This window comes from Phocoena sinus, chromosome X, assembly GCF_008692025.1.
Source record: "Phocoena sinus isolate mPhoSin1 chromosome X, mPhoSin1.pri, whole genome shotgun sequence".
NCBI lineage: Eukaryota > Metazoa > Chordata > Mammalia > Artiodactyla > Phocoenidae > Phocoena > Phocoena sinus.
The window spans coordinates 26204947-26226550 of NC_045784.1; the positions used below are offsets into that span (position 1 = coordinate 26204947).

General features: G+C 36.9%; 1 protein-coding gene across 1 annotated transcript in view; it reads left to right on the plus strand.

Annotated features, from left to right (window-relative positions):
• The window catches only part of IL1RAPL1 (interleukin 1 receptor accessory protein like 1), a 1361040-nt gene extending 1341877 nt beyond the window's left edge, over nucleotides 1–19163 (plus strand). The window contains exons 10-12 of the mRNA XM_032620953.1: nucleotides 1838–1981; nucleotides 16952–17122; nucleotides 17569–19163. Coding sequence (XP_032476844.1) covers nucleotides 1838–1981; nucleotides 16952–17122; nucleotides 17569–18287 — 1034 coding nt within the window. The 3' untranslated portion in view covers nucleotides 18288–19163. The remainder of the gene's footprint in view (nucleotides 1–1837; nucleotides 1982–16951; nucleotides 17123–17568) is intronic.
• The last annotated feature ends 2441 nt before the right edge of the window (nucleotides 19164–21604 follow it).

Below are 21604 nucleotides of genomic sequence, written 5' to 3' on the forward strand. Positions count from 1 at the left end.
CACAGACTTATCTACCCGCTAATCTTTTCTGTTCTCATAGTAGTGGGAAAACATTATACTAAATTGGGTTTTGTATTTTATTCCTGGTACTTTTGTAAAAGTACTATCTTGTTGTAGTCCCTCACAAGATTCAGCAGATAAAGCTGTCTGATATTTACAAATAAAAAATATATAAATTTCCTTGAGGTACTTTTTAGTATTTCACACTTCATATTAATTCACTTAGACTCTAAAAGATTTAATAGCTCACTTTATTTTTTCTTTCTTAAATTCATAAAGTCCGATCACTTTTTATAAGCTTTTCTTCTGTGTCCTATTTAATTTTAACAAGAGCAGAAAAATACACTTGATGAAACAGTAGTTTGTACGTATTTTTTTATTAAACCGTTGAATTAGAAATGAAGGACTAGATAATGAGAACTATGGCTGAGGCTTTTTTTTTTCTGTAATCATCACAGGAAAAGTGACATCACATGCAAGCACACAACACACAAACATGTCCCTGTGAGAAAATTATGGCCATACTTTTCAGGTTATTAGTCACTGATACTACATTGCACCCATGATGATTTCACCCTATTTGTAAGATCTCAGGAGTGATCTTGTAACCCAAGAGTACTTGTCACTGCAAAGCCATAGATTTTTTTAAAGTTCTCAGTCTAAAACTACACTGACTATGTTACAAAATTAGATAACCCATTAGTGGATTGTAAATTACAGGATCAAAAATGCCATTATTTTAGAGCCATAATTTCAGGCATATTTATCTTTAATGGTAATTAAGGCAACTAGTATTTTTCAAGGTAGTTGTCAACTGCAGGGAACAATGGATACCCATCAATAACATTTGGACTATTACGATCAATGTAAACATGCATAAATAGGCAGTTAAAGTGAGTTTCAAAATCTGTGCATTTTTATCCCTTAAATTTTCTGATCATTTTTTATGCAATATAAACATTCAGTAGGAATAAGAGAACTTGTATACAGTGAATGGCAGGAAAATTCCTCTTTTGGATAGAATGTAGTAACATACCAAGTAAAAGCGGAAAGAAAGGATAAGAAAAAAAAATTTTAAGTAGCTTAGTGAAAGGAAAATACTACCAACATAGTCTGGTGTGACATCCACTAGAGAGCCTGTTTCTTAAGCCCAAGTTAGCACTCAGCCTCCAAGACCGTGGTCAGCCACATTGATACCACTCTATTCAGAAAGCTACAGGACAAGTGTTATTGCTTCTGACAGGAGCCAGCAGACAGTATTCATTAGGTGGTCCACCCAACACTCTATGCGACAATCCACACTGCCCTTCAGGAACTGTGCTGTTTGACCCCTCATCTCTTCTCAGCCCCAACCCCCAGGTGACAGCTCAGGTGGGAAGGATCAAGATTCATATTGGGTGAGTTCAGAAACCATCCTGGCTTAAAAGCTTCATACCACAGGAACCGATTTTTCTTTTATCAACTCCGTGAGCATAGCTTGCAGGATTCCCACAAGGGTTGGGTTTATATGTAAGAGTTACTCGCACCCCAGCAAGCCCAAAATTATAGTTTCCAATCAGGTATTTATAATTCTCTCAGTCCAAATGTAATCTACCAATATAGGTTCATTTTTACCAGAAGCAATGTTGCTTAGAAACACAGCTACCACATACTACTTATCTGGTTACCAAGGCAACAGCTAGAAAGTTATCAAAAGATCAAATTCTCAGGCAGAAAAGGAAGGGGTTGTGTTAATCCATTACCTACATCTGATCTCATCCACAAAACTGAAATCAAGTTGAATTTATGATTTTGTATGTGAATATGGTATAATTCCCTCTTGTAATTTTTTTTTTAGAGCTGATGTATACAGTTGAACTTGCTGGAGGGCTTGGTGCTATCCTTCTGCTGCTTGTTTGTTTGGTGACCATCTACAAGTGTTACAAGATAGAAATCATGCTCTTCTATAGGAATCATTTTGGGGCTGAGGAGCTGGATGGAGGTAAGATGAGTTCCCTCTTTTAATGTTCTTTCTGAATATTCTGTTTCCTGCTTTTGTTTTTTTGAGGGGAAGAAAAGTTACCTGAATAACCATTTGCAGCAGCTCTTACAGTCTTTCAATGTTCAGTTTGTAAATTCATCTTTTATATGGAACTATATGTGTGATGCTTTGCAGCCAGTAGGTATTTTCCTCTGAAAATTGTAAAGCAGTACCTACTCTTTTTAGAATGGTATTCCAAACAGCACTTGCGAATTACAAACGCTGACTGGAGTGTTATCAGAGTGTTCATTTTCTCTCACCTTGTAATCAGTACTGAAAGTCCAGCTTTACTTCTATATAAGTAAGGAGTGTCTCTTTTTTTTTTTTTTTTTTTTTTTGCGGTACGCGGGCCTCTCACTGTTGTGGCCTCTCCCGTTGCGGAGCACAGGCTCTGGACGTGCAGGCTCAGCAGCCATGGCTCACGGTCCCAGCCGCTCCGCGGCATGTGGAATCTTCCCAGGCCACGGCACGAACCCGTGTCCCCTGCATCGGCAGGTGGACTCTCAACCACTGCGCCACCAGGGAAGCCCAGGAGTGTCTCTTTTAATTGTGTTCCCTGGCCCAATAGTTTGAAGTGAATCTCAATTTGTTCCTTGTTTAGACTGGTCAGTTATAATAAACAGTACCAAATATTTTAGAAATCATCCAGCAGTCTTTTCAATCCTGTTTATTTAGCTATATTTAGACAGGCTAATTTTTATTCCAAGTGGGGACCAACAGATAGGAAAGTGTACAAGCAAGTTGTTTTCATAATAATAAATCTAATACTTTTACTTAAGTTGGATAAATAAATATTGTTTTTGTAGAAATCATAAGTATTATTTGCCTCTGGTCAGTCATGAATATGTGTACAATCTAAGAAGAATTTGGAGTCCTTACAATTGAGCTCCATAAACCGCCCATGAGAGGACTAAAGTTTTTTTTTTCCTTTTTTGGTCGTTTGAAAGTGAGTCATAATATAAGATAGACTTGCAATATAGGAAGCATATGTGAAGTGACAATAAATTGTACAGATGGTCAAGGTTTCTTGATCATTTTTGTAATCTCTTTTTATTGACTATTCATTTTTCACTAATTGGTACAAAGGAAAATAAAGCAATTGCCCATGCTACCACATTTCCAGGGGCCTCTGGAATAAATCACATTTATTTGTCACTTTGTCAGACTTGTGAAGAAGAGCCATTTATTCAGCATCCCTAACACTCCTCTCTTTTTAACCTTCTCCCCTTCCCATCAGGGTGAAGTCTGTGCTGCAGCAAAGCTGTTTGTTTGTTGTTGTTTTTTTTCATTTTAAAGTACTGATTAGCCTATTTGTTCTTTGTTTCTAACTTTCTTGCCTGTTCATACAAATTATCGTTCAGTACTGCTTCAAAGAGATATGAGAAAATTGCCAATGTCAGAGTCGTTGTTGAGTGAGAATCAAGCAAAGTGCTAGGCATTCTTAAAATCATTTTTGCTAAACCTCAAAAAAGAATCTAAGATCAATGTTATAATATCCATTTTACTGATAAAGCAACTGAGGCTCCCAGTGGTTAAATAACTTACTAAAGAAGATAGCACTAGTATTATTGTAAGTGGCCAAGAGGGGATTTGAATATAGGTCTATTTACAAAACCTTTATTTTATTGGACACTGAGCCCCTATTGTTTTTAGCTTTTTAAAACTTTGGTGTGTTCAATATAACCTAAAGATCTGCTGTTGCTTGCACAGTTAGCATAGTAGAAGGTATTTGGAAAAGCAGATTACCTAAACAAGTCTCACTTTATCTATTTTGAACATATTTTGTGTTCTGAATGATATGAATGATTTCACCGAAACTGTCAATTTCCAGTATAATTTTTTGTCGTGTTCTGAATGGTAGAATATTCTGAAGAGTTTAGTTGCCTCTAAACCTATGTCTCATCCCCTTAGATCCTTCTACACATGCTATTATGGTTGAATAAATATCTACTCTTCCATTGTTGAAAAATTTCTCTGACATCATCAAATCCCCATTCTTCCTAGCTCTCCCACAAGTCCTTTCTTTTTCCAAAGAAGAGAGAATTGTTAAGAGACCCCAAACTTTTCATATTCTTGACTTGGCTTCAAAAACTGTAATTTGAAAGTCAAAGTTGATCGGTCTTCTTTATTCTTGGCTACCATGTTATCGCCCCTGAAAAGGGAATACATAAAGTGCTCTTGGAAGGAAAGGCAAAGAGTGTGAAGAAAAAGAGGGAAAGAAAGTTTACCTCATATTTTGAAGTAATGTCAGAACTATGGTGATTGATAATAACAGATTCACTGACTATTTATTGAATATGTATTAAATGACAAGGGCTGTGTTGACTATTTTATTGATAGAGAGCTATACAACCAGGAAGACAGAGTTCAAACCCAGGTCCAAATGACTCCAAATCCCCCAAATTTCCATCACTGTATCAGACTAGGAGATGGACTATTTGGCATCTAGACACATTTAGTCAGTTCCTTTCAAGTCATTGCAATAGGCATTACCTGGCTGTATCAGTTCTATATCAAAAGGATTCTATTTTTCCAAGATGGAACATATTGATGCTTTGCTCTCTTAGTTTGTTCACATCACTCCTTGTTCCCCTCTACACAGCCTTACATTTTATTGTTTCCCCTAGACTCAGGCCTTAGCACTTCTCTTCTAATTCTGCAGCATCACCTTTTTGGATCACATGTACAACCCTGTCTACACTTGCATTTGTGTACAAATGACTCCTAAATCTAAATGTCTTTCTCCCAGTTCTCTTGTTATCATTTTTTTCTCTGCTAACCTGTTGGTTTTCTCCACTATGATAGGTCCCAACCCCAGCTTTTGAGTCACGCACCCCCCACACTCATTTCTTATCATCCTCCATTTTACGTCTCAGTTCTTTGTATCATCCTCTACCTCGTTTGCTTCACTTCCTCCTCATCTGCCATTTCCAATTAGTAATCATGGTCAGTTAATTGTACCTCCTGAAAATAGACTATTCCCTCAGTCTTCATTGCAAATGCCTTGTGCAAACCTCCTACACCACCTTCTTAGCCTTTTCCTGTTCCCCTCCATTTGATCCTCCACACTCGGCCAGACTTCTCTTTCTAAGTACAAGTGTACTGTAATTCTCTGGGAAAAAAAAAAAAAAAGAGCATGCCCCTATGTTGCCTGCCGGAGCAGAAAGTTTTCTTAGCTAAGAAAGCAACTGCTGTAACAGGGTGACCCAACTTACATTTATAGCCTGGCCACCCCCATGGAATCTGATCACGCATAGTTCCAGTTAAAAGGAGGTGCTGGTGTTTGGACAAACACAGCTATTGAGAATGGACCAAGACAATGCAGTTACACATAATTCTCAGGTCCCTTTGAGTAAATGAGGTAACCATAATGGTTAGGGGTAGGAGAAGGTAAATTACTCCTCTACCACCTTGATTCCACAAAATAGTGAAAGAAAATTTGGACAAATTCTGCTGCATATACATTTATTAATAAACAATCATTTAACCTATCTTATAAACTTGAAGAAGTCCCAACTCTGTGTCATGTGAGTGTGTGTGTGTGTGTCTGTGTGTGAGTTCCCAAAAAACCTTGCAAAAAACCTTGCCCCTGAGGCAAATGTGACAATGCCAGTGGCAAGATTAGGCTAACCATCTAAAGACACCTAAGGATATTCTTCATTAACTGGGTAGTGATACAGAAAAATGTCATGCTATTAAATGAAAAGCAGAAAACAAAAAGATTTGTATACTGTGATCATCAGCTTTGCACATCCCTATGTCTCCATGTAGATAAGAACTGAAGGATAATATTTAAACATGAAAACAGCATTGTAGGGTGTTATGATTCGAGATGTTTATACTTACATTTTTTCAAAAATTTCTCTAATATTTACCATCTTTTCTATTACATGTAACTTTTTACATTCTTTCTGAAATAAATTTGAACTTATGAAAAAAATATTCTTCATCAGGACACAGGACCATTTGGAATCAAGCCTGGAACAGTTTCCCTAAGGAGGCAGGCCACTGACCCCACTAGATACTTGAGGGGTGGGATGTGTCTCTAAATGATGTCATGTTACCCATATGTCTTTTTTTAATTGAAGAATAGTTGATTTACAATGTTGTGTTCATTTCAGGTATAGCGCAAGGTGATTCAGTTATAAATAAAATTCTTTTTCAGATTCTTTTCCCTTATAGGTTATTACAAAATATTGAGTATAGCTCCCTGTGCTACATAGTAAATCCGTGTTGTTTATTTATTTTATACATAGTAGTGTGTATATGTAAATCCCAAACTCCTAATTTATTCCTCCCCCCCTTTACTCTTTGGTAACCATAAGTTTGTTTTCTGTGTCTGTGGCTCTATTTCTGTTTTGTAATTAAGTTCATTTGTATCATTTTTTTTAGATTCCACATATAAGCGGTATCATGATATTTGTCTTTTTCTGTCTTACTTCATTTGGTATGCTAATCTCTAGGTCCTTCCATGTTGCTGCAAATGGCATTATTTCGTTCTTTTTATGGCTGAGTAATATTCCACTGTGTGTGTGTGTGTGTGTGTGTGTGTGTGTGTGTGTGTGTGTGTGCGCGCGCCACATCTTCCTTATCCATTCCTCTGTCAATGGACATTTAGGTTTCTTCCATGTCTTGGCTATTGTAAATAGTGCTGCAGTGGACATTGGGGTGCATGTATCTTTTTGAATTAGAGTTTTCTCTGGATATATGCCCAGGAATGGGATTGCTGGATTATATGGCAACTCTATTTTTAGTTTTTTAAAGAAGCTCCATAGTGTTCTCTATATAGCTGTACTACATTCCCACCAACAGTGTAGGAGGGTTCCTTTTTCTCCACACCCTCTCTAGCATTTATTATTTGTAGAATTTTTAATGATGGCCATTCTGACAGATGGGAGGTGGTACCTCGTAGTTTTGGTTTGCATTTCTCTAATAATTAGTGATGTTGAGCACTTTTTCATGTGCCTTTTGGCCACCTGCATGTCGTCTTTGAAGAAATGTCTATTTATATCTTCTGCCCATTTTTTGATTGATTGGGTTGTTTTTTTGATTATGAGCTGTTTGTATATTTTGGAAATTAATCCCTTGTCGGCTACATCATTTGCAAATATTTTCTCCCATTCTGTAGGTTGTCTTTTCGTTTTATTTATGATTTCCTTTGCATATGTCTTGAGTAGCACTGATTTCAACATGGAGGGTCCATTTCGAAGATCTACTATACTTAGTAAAAAACCACTAATTTTAGCAATGAAACTTTATTTCTAACATCCATTGTGCTAATTAATGAAGCATCTACTTTTGATCAGAAATAAAGATAGTTGAAGTGTTTGTAGTGGCTCTAGAGTGTTGCCTTATTCTAATTAAATGCTAGCTGACCATCCTCATAAAGGCAACCTACTGTCTCTAGAGCTGAACATACACTAACATAATATCGTACCATCTTTGCTGGAATAATTACAAAAAAAATACAGTTATCACAACAACCAGAATCCTTTGCCCCTCCATACCTCTGACTGGGGTTTCCCTTCCACTTTTGTTTAAATGCTTGTATACAGGTAGTCCTTTCTTCCTTCCTTCCTTTCTTCCTTCTTTCCTGTCTCTTCTCCCTCCCTTCTCTTTCTCTGTCTCATATACAATTCATATATCCCCCTAACTTACAAAGATTCCCCTCTTAATCCCAAGGTCTAGTTATTTTCTCCTTCATCTTTACTAAAATGGTACTTCAGGCACATCATTTTTGCAGCCCTTTTCACTTTGAGTAACGAGCACTTACTAGTGAATACTTACAACTTGTAGAGCATTATGAATTCAAGATTCCTTATCACATTTATTTATTTATGGGAGCAGAAGGACCTCTTTTTTGAGTTCCTATGGATTCAAATAGTCCAGAAAAGTACCAAGTAGTAAAACATGTAAACTAGAACAATATTGTTAAATTTTCAAAGTGTAAAACTCAATCAACTTTATTTTCGAGTATAATTGTCAGATGCCACCATGGCTGAATTGACATGAAAAGTGGAATTTATTAATACAATGACATTCAATAATCACAAAAGCAAAATATTAATATATGCTTAATGTTTTGTTTTGTTTTGTTTTGTTTGCGGTACGCGGGCCTCTCACTGCTGCGGCCTCTCCCGCTGCGGAGCACAGGCTCCGGACGCGCAGGCCCAGTGGCCACGGCTCACGGGCCCAGCCGCTCTGCGGCACGTGGGATCCTCCCGGACCGGGGCACGAACCCACGTCCCCTGCACCGGCAGGCGGACTCTCAACCACTGCGCCACCAGGGAAGGCAATGCTTAATGTTTTTTATTCAAAGATCTATCATCTATTTCTGCAGAGTTTTTAATTGAAAAATTATTAGTTGGAAATATAAAAAAGCATATGAAGGCAAATCTGAAATACAAGAAAGAAATGACTTAATTTTTTTAAAACTCTTATTTATTCAAATTATGTCAATGCTAGTTTTTAATGATCGCATAATTCTGTGCTAATACACTACATGCAAACATAGAAAATCGCCTTTTAAAATGAAATATACAGTTCATCATTGGGCCCTACCCGGGTCTCCTTTTGGTAATCCATTTGCTGAATAATGGCCTCTGTCACTAGTCAATTTCACATATGTGACTTATAAATATTTGAAAGTAAATTTAAAAAAAGAAGTGGCCACCTGCCAATAACGTCTGACAACCATTCAATAGGCGTTTAAAGGTTAAAAACTCCCAAAGACCTGAATGTCAATCCCAAGCCGTTTATATTGTCAGTAAATCTCTTTCCTAGCCCACATCCAATATAGCCACCACCTTCATCTTGATAAGGGAGTCTTCAGTCTACATTTTCTTAAAAGCTCTATTGTTCTAAAAAATCCATGGATCCTTTGGCTTCTCAATCCTTTTAAAGAGAATTGACTAATATCCTCTCATATGTCAAAGAGGAAAATATTTATTTATCATTTTTCCAACCACTTTTTTTTAGTCCTGTTACACAGTTCTATATTTTCCTTCTCTCTTCAAGATTTCTTAATAATATTTTTAATTCATATTTTTATTTCTTAACTCTCCAGAGTCTAAACGTTTTCCCCCTCAAATATATCTTTTTATAAAACATAGTAGTTCATTCGGTAAATTGAAGGAGAAAATTCTACCGGACTAATTGTTTGACTTAAAGTAACAAAGCAACTAATTAATTGGTTAGGTTTGGTGTTTTTGGTTTGTTTGTTTTTCTTTCTCCCCCCAGCTTTATTCAGATATAATTGACATGTAACATTGTGTAAGTTTAAGGTATACAGTGTGATGATTTGATACACGAATATATTGTGAAATGATTGCCACAGTAATGTTACTTAACATATCCATCACCTCACATAATGATTTCTTTTTGTAGTGAGAACATTTAAGATCTGTTCTCTGCAACTCTCAAGTATATAATACAGTATTGTTAACCATATTCACCAAGCTGTGTATTTATCCCTAGAAATTATTTTTCTTATAGCAGGAAGTTTATTTACTTTGACCAACATCTCCCCCTTTCCCCTGCCCCCAGCCCTTGACAACCACCATTCTACTCTCTGTTTCTATGAATTCAGCTTTTTCAGTTCCATATTGTAAGTGAGATCATGCAGTATTTGTCTTTCTCTGTCTGACTTGTTTCACTTAAGCGTAATGACCTCAAGGTCCATCTAAATAAAATGGAAGGTTTCCTTCATTTTTATGGCAGAATAATATTCTACTAAATAATATTCTACTGTGTGTGTATGTATTTATATATATATGTATATATATATGTATACACACACACACATATACACATTTTCTTTATCCATTCATCTGTTGATGGACACTTAGGTGGTTTCCATGTCTTGGCTATTGTGAATAATTCTGCAGTGAACCCCGGGGTACAGATATCTCTTTGAGAGAGTGGTTTCGTTTCCTTCGGATATATACCCAGAAGTGGGATTGCTGGATCATATGATACTTCTATTTTTAATTTTATGAGGAATCTCCATGCTGTTTTACATAGTGGCTGTACCAACTTACATCCCCACCAACAGGGCAGAAGGGTTCCCTTTTCTCTACATCCTTGCCAACAGTTGTTACCTTGTCTTTTTGATAATAGCCATCCTAAGAAGTATGAGGTGAGGTCTCATTGTGGTTTTGATTTGCACTTCTTGATTAGTGATGTTGAACATCTTTTTATACACCTTTTGGCCATTGTATGTCCTACATGTCTTTTTGCTATTGAGTTGTATGAGTTCCTTATATATTTTAGATATTAACCCTCCCCTTATCTAATATATGGTGTGCAAATATTTTCTCCCATTCTGTAACTTGCCTTTTTATTGATTGATTGTTTCTTTTGCTGTGCAGAAGCTTTTTACTTTGATATAGTCACACTTGTTTCGTTTTGCTTTTGTTGCTTGTGCTTTTTGTGTCATAGCCAAAGAATTGTTGCCAAAACTATTGTTAAGGAGTTTTTCCTTATGTTTTCTCCTAGGAGTTTTATGGTTTCAGGTATTACATTTAAGTCTTTAATCCATTTCAGATTAAAATTTGTGAATGGTGTGAAATAGGGGCCCAACTTTATTCTTTTGCATGTGGATAGACAGTTTTCCCAACACCATTTATTAAAAAGATTATCCTTTCCACATTGAGTATTCTTGGCCCCCTTGTCAAATATCAACTGACCACATATATGTGGGTCTATTTCTGGGCTCTTGATTTTGTTCCATTGGTCTATGTGTCTGTTTTTATGTCAGCACCATACTGTTTTGATTACTATAGCTTTGCAGTATAGTCTGCAATCAGAACGTGTGATGCCTCCAGCTGGGCTCTTCTCTCTCAATATTGCTTTGGCTATTCAGGGTCTTTTTTGATTCCATATGAATTTTAGAGTTTTTTTATATTTCTGTTAAAATTGCCGTTGGAATTTTTTTTTTTTTTTGCGGTACGCAGGCTTCTCACTGCTGTGGCCCCTCCCACTGCGGGGCACAGGCTCCGGACATGCAGGCCCAGCGGCCATGGCTCACGGGCCCAGCCGCTCCGTGGCATGTGGGATCCTCCTGGACTGGGGCACAAACCCTGCATCGGCAGGCGGACTCCCAACCACTGCGTCACCAGGGAAGCCCGCCATTGGAATTTTGATAGGGATTATATTGAATCTATACATAGTTTCGGGTAGTATGGTCATTTTAACAATATTAACAATTCTGATTAATGAACATGGGATAGCTTTCCATTTGTTTCTTCTTCAGTTTCTTCATCAGTGTCTTATAGTTTTCAATGTACAGATCTTTCACCTCTTTGGCTAAATTTATTTTTCAGTATTTTATAATTTTTGATGATATTCTAAATGGAATTGATTTGCATATGTTGATCCATCCTTGCATCCCAGGAATAAATCCTGCTTTCGTTTTTGCCCATGCCACACAGCATGTGGAATCACAGTTCCCCAGCTAGGGATTGAACCCATGCCCCCTACAATGTAAGCATGGAGTCTTAACCACTGGACTGCCAGGGAAGTCCCATAAATCCCACTTGATCATGTTATATTATCTGTTTAATGTACAGTTGAATTTGGTTTGCTAGTATTTTGTTGTGATTTTTTTGTATCTGTATTCATTAGGGATACTGGCTTATAGTTTTCTTGTAGTGTCCTTATCTGGCTTTGGTATCGGGATAATGCTGGCCTCATAAAATGAGTTTGAGAGTGTTCCCTCCTCTTCAATTTTTCCTTGGAAAAGTTTGAGGATTGCAGTAATTCTTCTTTAAATATTTAGTAGAATTCACCAGTCAAAGTAGTTGCTGGCTTGAGGATTTCTGTCTGATTCTTTTTTATGGTTTCTGTTTCTTTCATAAAATTCTCATTTTGTTCATGCATTGTTTTCTGATTTTGTTAAATTGTCTATCTGTGTTATTTTGTATTTCACTGATGTCCTTTAAGATGATTATTTTTAATTCTTTGCTGGACAAGTTGTAGATCTCCATTTCTTAGGGCTTGGTTACTGGCGCTTTATTAGTTTCCTTTGGTGATGTCATATTTGCCCGATTATCTTTGTGATCCATGTATCCCTGCATTAGTGTCTCTGCATTTGAAGGAGCAAACATCTCTTCTAATCTTTACACATTGACTTTAGCAGGTAAAGTTCTTCTCCTGTCTGTTCCCCAGGCCAATGGGATTACCTCCAGAATCCTAATCATTCTGGGCTGGAGCTAGTTTTGAGTCTGTTGCTGGGTCTGCAGTGAAGTTCATGGTTGGCAGGCTTGTGAGCAGGAGCTCACGTTCACATGGATCCTGTCTGGTCTCTGGGTGGAGAGGAATGCCTCTAGTACCTTGTTCAGTAGTATAGCACTTGGACAAGTGTTCACTTCAGGATCCACAATCGGGTCTTCACTCGGTGGACCTATTGCCAGGTGTGTGGATGGGTATGTCTCCCACCAGGTTTCTTGGAGGGCTTCTATCTGGTCATTGGATGGGTCCTTGGGTGGGCAGGACTGGCTCTGTACTGCAGCTGAGAGGATACATGCAAGGGATATCTTATTTGACCATCTTGCTGACTTCATTCCTATTTTTCTTTTTTTGTGGGAAATTACAGTCAGAATCGCTTGAAAATCATGAAAAGAGTAAACCAATGACTATATTAGAGCTTATGAATATTATTACAGAGGGTGTGTACATCAACTGCTTTCCATCTCTGTAGTCAAAGAATTATAGTTGAAGGTTTAAGTTACAGAAAATAAAATTTAGAGAATAAAGTTCAGAATAAGAAATATATTGCTGTACTCTCTTGTTATGACTAACTAGTTTTCAGCTGTTTATAAACTTAAGTTGAATTTAAAAGATCACAGTCCTACCTTTAAAAATCTTAGCATACTTTTTTTTCTATGATTATAAAAAATCTCAATTTTTCAGTTTCTTATACACATTAGGATTAGTCAATGTATGTTCTTACAGATATAAAAAAAAAAATCTAAGAGATATTTCCCAAGATTCAGATTCAGCTGGTAACTGGGAAAAAAGAAGAAACCTTAGAATCCATGTGATTTTGAATCAGAAAACATTGCTGAATTTAGCATGATATCTGGCCTGGTGTTTGCAGTCTGATAATTTTCAAGTCAGGAGTTTGCTTCTGTGGGTAAATAAATGCCTAGCCCAGTACTGCACTGACATAGACTCTGGGGAAAGAGAGGAATTAGATATCAATCAAGTGTCCCATTGATTTGAGGGAGGAAGCTGCTGCAGATGCTTGCAAGGGGCCTTATTACCAGAATAACCTACATGTGAGCGACTCCTTTTTATCTGGGAGATATTAGCTTAAATGTTATAAATTCACTCAGATGACATAAAGAGATAGAAAACTGACCGAGACCACAGCACCTCTTCCCAAGGTTCATTTAAGCTTAATACAGTTACTGAATATATTAGTCTAGGTAAGAATTTATCCCCTTTTTGATGAAAGGGGATTTTCAGCTATTTTATTTAAGAGCACATGCCCTGTAAGTATCAAGACCACCTATCATGGAGCTGAGGCTGCAGTGTGTAGGTTTTGTGGTACTTGGATCAATTACCTGGCAGCTGACTGCAGTTCTTTGATGCCTTTGAGACCTTTGGGTACCTATACCCTGTCCTAGAGCAGAATTTCTCAAAGTATTGTCCCTGGACCGGCAGCAGTATCACCTGATAGTTTGCTATAAATTCAAATTCTAAGGACCTATTCCAGATGCTCTGAATTGAAAACTCTGGAGGTGGGACCTAACAGTCTGTATTTTATCAAGTCCTCCAAATTGTTGCCGTTCATGCTTCAGCATGAAAACCACTTTTTCAGAGAAGTTTACAAGGACTCTGAGGTCTTCAACTGAGTCACAGTGAGAAAATACAGTTCAAGATTATTCCAAAGGAACTTTGCTAAACTTTGACCCTGTAGCTCCTAGTAATTACTTGAGGAGTCCAGGCAGCTTGGAGTGTGTATCACCAAAGACATCTCTCCTAGGAAATGACCCAAATCTTGAGAAAATCTCCACACTAGCCATAAGGTATGTCATGTGATACCCAAATGAGAGGCCATTCATTCATTTCATCAACAGATATGTTTGAGCATCTACTAAGCCCTAGTCACATATCTGAGTCAAGGATCTTGTGGTCAAAGAAAGAAGATAAAATGTGAGCACAATAATATAATACATGGGAAAAGAGATCACCTTCAACTCAATGATATCAGGCTCAGATTCAGAGGAAACAACTGCAGAGTTAGCTGCTGTTTTTTTGACAACGGATAGCCATAAATATTTTTCAAGCTACCATAAACACAATCAGTGGTGAGGTTTGGAAAAATAAATTTTGTGATTCTATGCGGAATGGGCCAGAAGAATAAGGAAATGGAGAGGGAAGACCCACTAAAATATAATTATAACAGTTGAGAAGAGAGTAGGGCCTCACCTAGGATGGAAACAGAATCCAAAGGATTTTCACCAGTGAATAGCTGTGAGGTTATTGGTAATGAAAAGAGATAAGTGGAACATGCCTCTGAAGTTTGGAGACTAAAGATGTGAGATTGTTATGTTAATAAAATTTAAGTGAAATAAAATGTGAAAACAAAGCTTGAGATGGGAAGCTTGTTTCGTTGTGAACATGTCAAATGTGAGGTACATGCTGAGCATCCAAATTAAGGGGTCCAGGTTACAGATTCATGAGAAAGAAGACGAGATTGGACATCTACATTAGAAAGACGTCTACACAGAAGTGGTTGTTGATGTCATAGGAGGAAAGGAGATTTTTAAGGGAAAACAGACTGAAAGACAAATGAAACAGGCCACAGAAAACATCTTGAGAAATGACAGTATTTATGGATTGGAAGAGAGATGTCCATTGAAGAGGCAGGGGAACCAGAAACAGTGTCATGTAAGCAGAAGTGATATCCAGCTGGAACTTACGAGTATTGGTGGACCATTGTTTACATCTCCTCTGAGTCATAAGTGCTCTGTTCTTTTTGTTGTTCATATTGATCTGGTTATCAAATATTTTTTAAGCCTACAGAAGGCAAAAAGCAAAGAATGAGAATCTAGTCATTATACATCTCAGGTCTGAGCAAACTTCAGCACTTTACAGTACTTTGTAAAAATCTGGAAGAGGAAAACCTCCCAGAAAGAAAGTAGTATATGCATGAAATCATTCTACAATCTGCAGTCTGGCTTAAAGAGTCCTCCCTTTGGCCCATGACCCCTGTACTACTCTTTGCAACACATTTATCCTCTGGAAATAGATTGTTGACTTGTCTACACCTTCCTCTAAACTGGAAGCTACTGACCCATATTGCAAAGGGGAAGATTTTATCTCATAGATATGGCATGTGATTATCTAATAAATTGACATTTTAATTAAATACTAACTGGTATTATATTATAGCTTTATTATGTGCTATTTTCTATGATTTCTTACTCAACTGAAGTATTTACATCAACAAAATGGTACCACTGTAGACTGCTGGCATGTGTGCGTAGACATGGTATAACAAACATAATTATTATTTTTTGTGAAAATTGAATTTTATTTTTACTATGTACAACTATATCCTGGTTGAAGAATAAAGAAAATACCAAATACCAAAATATGATAGGGATGATTACATTTTTTTTTTTTACTTGAAATGTGCTTTAAAGAAATCTTCCATAGCTAAAGGTTCTTTTCCCCAGGGATCCTATAGTAGAATTGCTAGCTTCTTATATGCCTGTGTTAACTTTAGGTGAAGTAAACAGTTTTTCGAGTTTTCCATGACAAGTTATAGGAGAGAGCTTTAGTGTCTTTGAAGTCAAAAGGAGTGTCCCAAAGCCATCCAGAGCAAGTCATGGATGCCCCTGTATCTTTGATGTTTTATACCCCAAAGATTTTAAATTTTCTATACCAAATGCCCAGTTCATTTTGTTCTGAAATTTAAGAGTGTTTCAATTCAACTTGATCTAATAATCAAATAATACAATGACAGTCATTGGGAAAGAAGCACAAAAGAGACCTAAGCATATTGATATTGATAGTCTCAGCATACTGATAGTATTTAGAATTGAGGTGAATTATGAATCCTGATATCACACTCTGAAAAGGAAATTGGAGAATGAGACTGTGCAGAAGATAAATGACTTCTTATTCTAAGAAACAACAAATGAGAATTTGGGGATGTTTACGTTAAGATAAAAATAATGCACGATAGTAGTCATCAAATATTTGAAGAGTTCTCATGTAAATATGGGGAAGAATGAGGAAAGAAATCAAACTTTAGAACTAAGTTTCATTCATTTATATTATAATTTTGGATTCTTATAGTCAAACTGATTAACATGATGAAAAATAATTTGGCAATAATTTACATGTAAGGTAAATGAAGATCAGGAAAACAATATGTTTTTCTATAATAATTCAGCATACTAAACTCAGTTCTAAAATCCAAGAACCAGCTCCCAAAGAAAAATTAATTATTCCAAATTTCATTTTATTTTTTCCCCAAAAGAAAATCAGCACAACACACACAACCTAAAAACCATTCCTCAAGCCAGTTTCAGTGTTCTTTCTTTGATTAGGTGAATGTACATTTATGTAGAATAAGAACGTACTATCCAAATATGTGGCTTTTATAAGCTGTCAAAATTCTGTATGATCTGTGCATCAAAGATGTTGAGCGTTACCATTTCATTGCTCTTCTCATTAATTTTTCTCCTACTGTCTTAATAACAACAAAAATAGTGACTCCTTTATACCCCAAAATTCATTCCACGATACTTGGCATTATTGTATTCTTAATGAAAATTAATAAAGACTTCTTTCTTTGGCATCCCAGAAGTGGGACACTTGGAGATATTTATGAAATGAGGTGAATGTTCTCATGTCCTACTGTTTTCTTTGTAGAGTAGTGACTTCAGCTTTACTCTGTAATGTTCTTGACAGATAATAAAGATTATGATGCATACTTATCATACACCAAAGTGGATCCTGACCAGTGGAATCAAGAGACTGGGGAAGAAGAACGCTTTGCTCTTGAAATCCTACCTGATATGCTTGAAAAGCATTATGGATATAAGTTGTTTATACCAGATAGAGATTTAATCCCAACTGGAAGTAAGTTAATGTTTTCATTTAAGAGTGTGCATATACTTGTGTCCGTCTGTGTAATCATCATTTTTAAACAGAATTTAAACTTTTAGTTCTTCTACATCTTTCAGTTTCTCAAGAAAGAAATGGCATTATGTGTTCAAATGAAAAATAAGTGTTGATACCCCTGAGGAAGCTACTTCTATTATTCTATAAAGCGTCTCATGTTATAAGCCTTGACATTTAAAGAAACCAAATGAGAGATTTGTACCTGGGAAAACATTTCTATCTTTGAGAGAAGAAAAGTCCCATACTCTGTTCAAAGTGATCATTGGCTATTTTCATCTTCTCAAGGGTTTACCTAGCAAAAAGAACCAGCAATTCTCATTTAATGTGTGAAAGAGAATTTACTGGGGCTTTCTGGACCCAATGTTCAATTTACTTATTCTGATAAACCCTCTTCTCTGTTGTAGCATATATTGAAGATGTGGCAAGGTGTGTAGATCAAAGCAAGCGGCTGATTATTGTCATGACCCCAAATTACGTAGTCAGAAGGGGCTGGAGCATCTTTGAGCTGGAGACCAGACTTCGAAACATGCTTGTGACTGGAGAAATTAAAGTGATACTAATTGAATGCAGTGAGCTACGAGGAGTTATGAACTACCAGGAGGTGGAGGCCCTCAAGCACACCATCAAGCTCCTGACCGTTATTAAATGGCATGGACCAAAATGCAACAAGCTGAACTCTAAGTTCTGGAAACGTTTACAATATGAAATGCCTTTTAAGAGGATAGAACCCGTTACGCACGAGCAGGCTTTAGATGTTAGTGAGCAGGGGCCTTTCGGGGAGCTGCAGACTGTCTCAGCCATTTCCATGGCTGCGGCCACCTCCACAGCTCTAGCCACTGCCCATCCAGATCTCCGATCCACCTTTCACAACACTTACCATTCACAAATGCGTCAGAAACACTACTACCGAAGCTATGAATACGACGTACCTCCTACCGGCACCCTGCCTCTTACCCCCATGGGAAATCAGCATACCTATTGTAACATCCCTATGACACTCATCAACGGTCAGCGGCCACAGACAAAATCGAGCAGGGAGCAGAATCCAGACGAGGCCCACACAAACAGTGCCATCCTGCCGCTGTTGCCAAGGGAGACCAGTATATCCAGTGTGATATGGTGACAGAAAAGCAAGGGACACCCCGTCCCTGGGAGTCTGAGTGGAGTCTGCAGTCCAGTGCCTGGAACTAAATCCTCGACTGCTGCTGTTAAAAACATGCATTACAATCTCTAGAACACGAGGAAAAACAGGGTCTTGTACATATGTTTTTTGCAATTTCTTTGTAGCATCAGTGTCTTCCTGTTTTACCATGTCTCTTACCATTACATTTTTTGACTTTGTTTTATATGTCATTGGAATTTGTAAATTTACCTTTTTTTAAAGAAGAGACTTATGTATAGATAGAAAACCCTTTTTTGCTTCATTAGTTTAGTTTTAGAATGGGTTTTTATTTCCTTTCCTTGATTTTTGTTTTGCTTTTAACATTTCCTTGGGGTGCTTGGACAAATCTATCCGATGGGACAAGGAGCGCCGGATCCTCTCTTGGGTTCTTCCTAGGATCAGCAGGGCCATGTGGGCCTTCAGAAAGCAGTGCAACGAATGCCAGCATTGCCATTTGGGAAAAAAAAAAAAAAAAAAAAAAGATGAGAAGAACACTTGTTCATAGGAGGGCCGCGCCAATCAGAGCCCTGAATATCTTTCTTGTCCCACCTCATTCCCCACCTCTACCCTTCTAATGGTGGCATGATGTGTAAACTCTGAGAAGGGGTTGGGGAGGGTCTAACTGTCTTAACATTTAATTCACTGCTCGTCAGAATACACTCCAGACCCAAAAGTGTGCTAGTCACTTGACAGTGACCACTACAGAGTGCTAAGAAGAGAAGATCAAGGGCAGAAAATGGGGGAGAGTGTGCTGTTTCCGTTTTTTAAATGAGTTGATGTACCCTTATATAAATATATATATATATACATATATATATATAAAAACACACAACAAAAGAAACAAAAACAAAAAAAAGCAAAAAGACAAAAAAAACAAAAAAATCAAGCCCTATATTTGATCACTTCCTGGAAAGGCATGAATGTGTTTGTGGCTGTTTTTGTTTACTATTCTACTTCCTCTTTTCCCTCTATAATTTTCTGCAAATGAGATTATGTGCAAATGCCTGGCAAGTTAACTCAAAAGGGTGAATCAACACAAGTCAAAGTGAAATTTACATTGAAGGCTTCCAAACCAAAGGGAAGGGCAGGATGTGTCATCAAATATGTTTTGTCACCTTGTATTATAGAAAATGTTATTTTCTAAAGAGTCAGTGCAAATCTGTGAAACTTATTATGGGGTCCCTTTGTATTTAAATGTTAATTTACTGTATTTAATTTTCAGTGCTATATTCAGAATCAAGTGTTTGGTTTCAGTTTGTGAACATAAGCAACACTTATTAATATCAAAGTGTTTATATAAGCACTCAGGAGGTCAAACATATGAATACCAACAGAAATCAGTATTTTCGAAATAAACATTATTTACACAAAATAGTTTTTAAATTAGGTGAGAAGGTATTTAAAATAATTAATTTTTACTGTATAAAGAATTAGTTTTACTTTAACTGTATAATTCTATCTGTCAGAAACAGAAAGCTGATGCTCCCAGGAAATTCATCTCTTACCATTTAGTTTTATGTTTGAATGACATAGCAGCTAATACATAGTCATGTTGAAAATGATGAAACATTAATCATAAAGGAACTTGCAGAGGGCAGAATTGCTAAAGGGAAATATTACCTAAGTAACTTTTAGTTTTAAAAAAAAATCAGTGTGGTGAAAACACTGATAATAGAACTCATGCATTACTTTAGTGATTCATTATAGGAACTTCCATTCCAGCCATTGTCTGTGGGCTCGTGTAGTGAGTATTGTATGTTTGGTTTATTCCTACCGCCATATAATGAGAAAACAATTCTACACTTTTGGTCACAATACTAAGGTATGAGTTGGCCACACACACAAAAATGTAAACTTCAGTAGAGTTCACTGGGGAGGGTAAAACTGAATTGCAGATGTATGAGAGATGAGTATAAGAATTTTGTAACAATGCAAACGTCTCATATTTGTGTGACAAGGTAAAGGACCTTTAGGATGTGCATTGATTTTTATTAGCTAAAAAAATGCTTATTTCCCTGACAACTCGCCTCGGTCCTTCTCTACAATCTGTTCTTTCTTCCCGTGCTCCCCTTGGACCTGTGTCACATTTTCACAAACCAGAACTGAAGCTGCAAGGACACATAAACTTTAAGGTCAGCTTTGCACATTGGGTTATTTTCAGAATCCAAGAAGGCCATTGTTTACTTTGTACTATGGACACCTGTCAGGGACTGGTGGCAGTCAACCTCCTTGGACTGGATTCCAGATTCCCCCAGTGCTCAGAAAACTGTAAACATGGCAATGGCCTGGTTTATTTCTTTGGTTTTCTTTTTAGTTTTTTTTTTAAGTGCACGATGAAAGTGTGGAATAAATGTAGAGGAAGTATTCAGACCACAGTCATATTTTAGGCATCCATAGGTGTTAATTTAGCTGCATTGGGAGTACATTTTTTGTTCTATTTTTAGTGTAGATTTAAGAACTTTGAATAGCATGATTCAGGGATTGATGGGTAATATTTGATATTCTCACAACTTAAAAAACGTTTTTTTTTCCTCTAATGCTTTGTCATATTTTTAGAAAATAAATGGAAGAAGAAGCTATCTATGGCTTTAGAAACATTCCTCCCAAGTATTCCTCTATCAGCTCCATGTGAAAACAAATGAAGGAAACTGTCATGTGTTTACGTGCTCTATGTTTAACAAAAGTTATGTTAGAATTCACAATAAAGAGAGAAAAAAATGTATTTTCCCTAGTGCTTAGGTTTCATCCTTCTCTTTTTTTCGGTGGGGACTGTGGGGGATAAGAATATTCTAGCTGTAAAAACACAGTTGAAAGTGTGAATATGTTAGCCAAGCAGAGGGAGATAATCAGCGTCTGGACTTGGACGTGTGTGTTGTTTGGTATTGCCTGTTTGTCATCATTCGCTGCTCAGACTCCAGTGTGACATGTTATGGATTCGTAAGTCCACCTGGTTCTTTAATGTAACCTCTACTTGCTGCCTATGAGCGTCCTACCCTTTATACTGGTGCTCAAATCTTTGATTATTTAATTTGTAATCCATTCCATAGGTCGTCTATGGGCAGAGAAGAAATTTGTATCTCATGCAGCCAGCTGATTTAAGTTAAGATCAATTTTATGAAATAAATCTAACACACGATGAGTTCAGACACCTGAACCTACTATAGTTCTATAGATGAACCCCTGATTGTTCAGTCAACCATTTTGCATTTATTACTTTCTTCATAGTATATGTGTTTGAACCCTATTGACTTAAATACCTAAATACTGCTTTTTTCCTT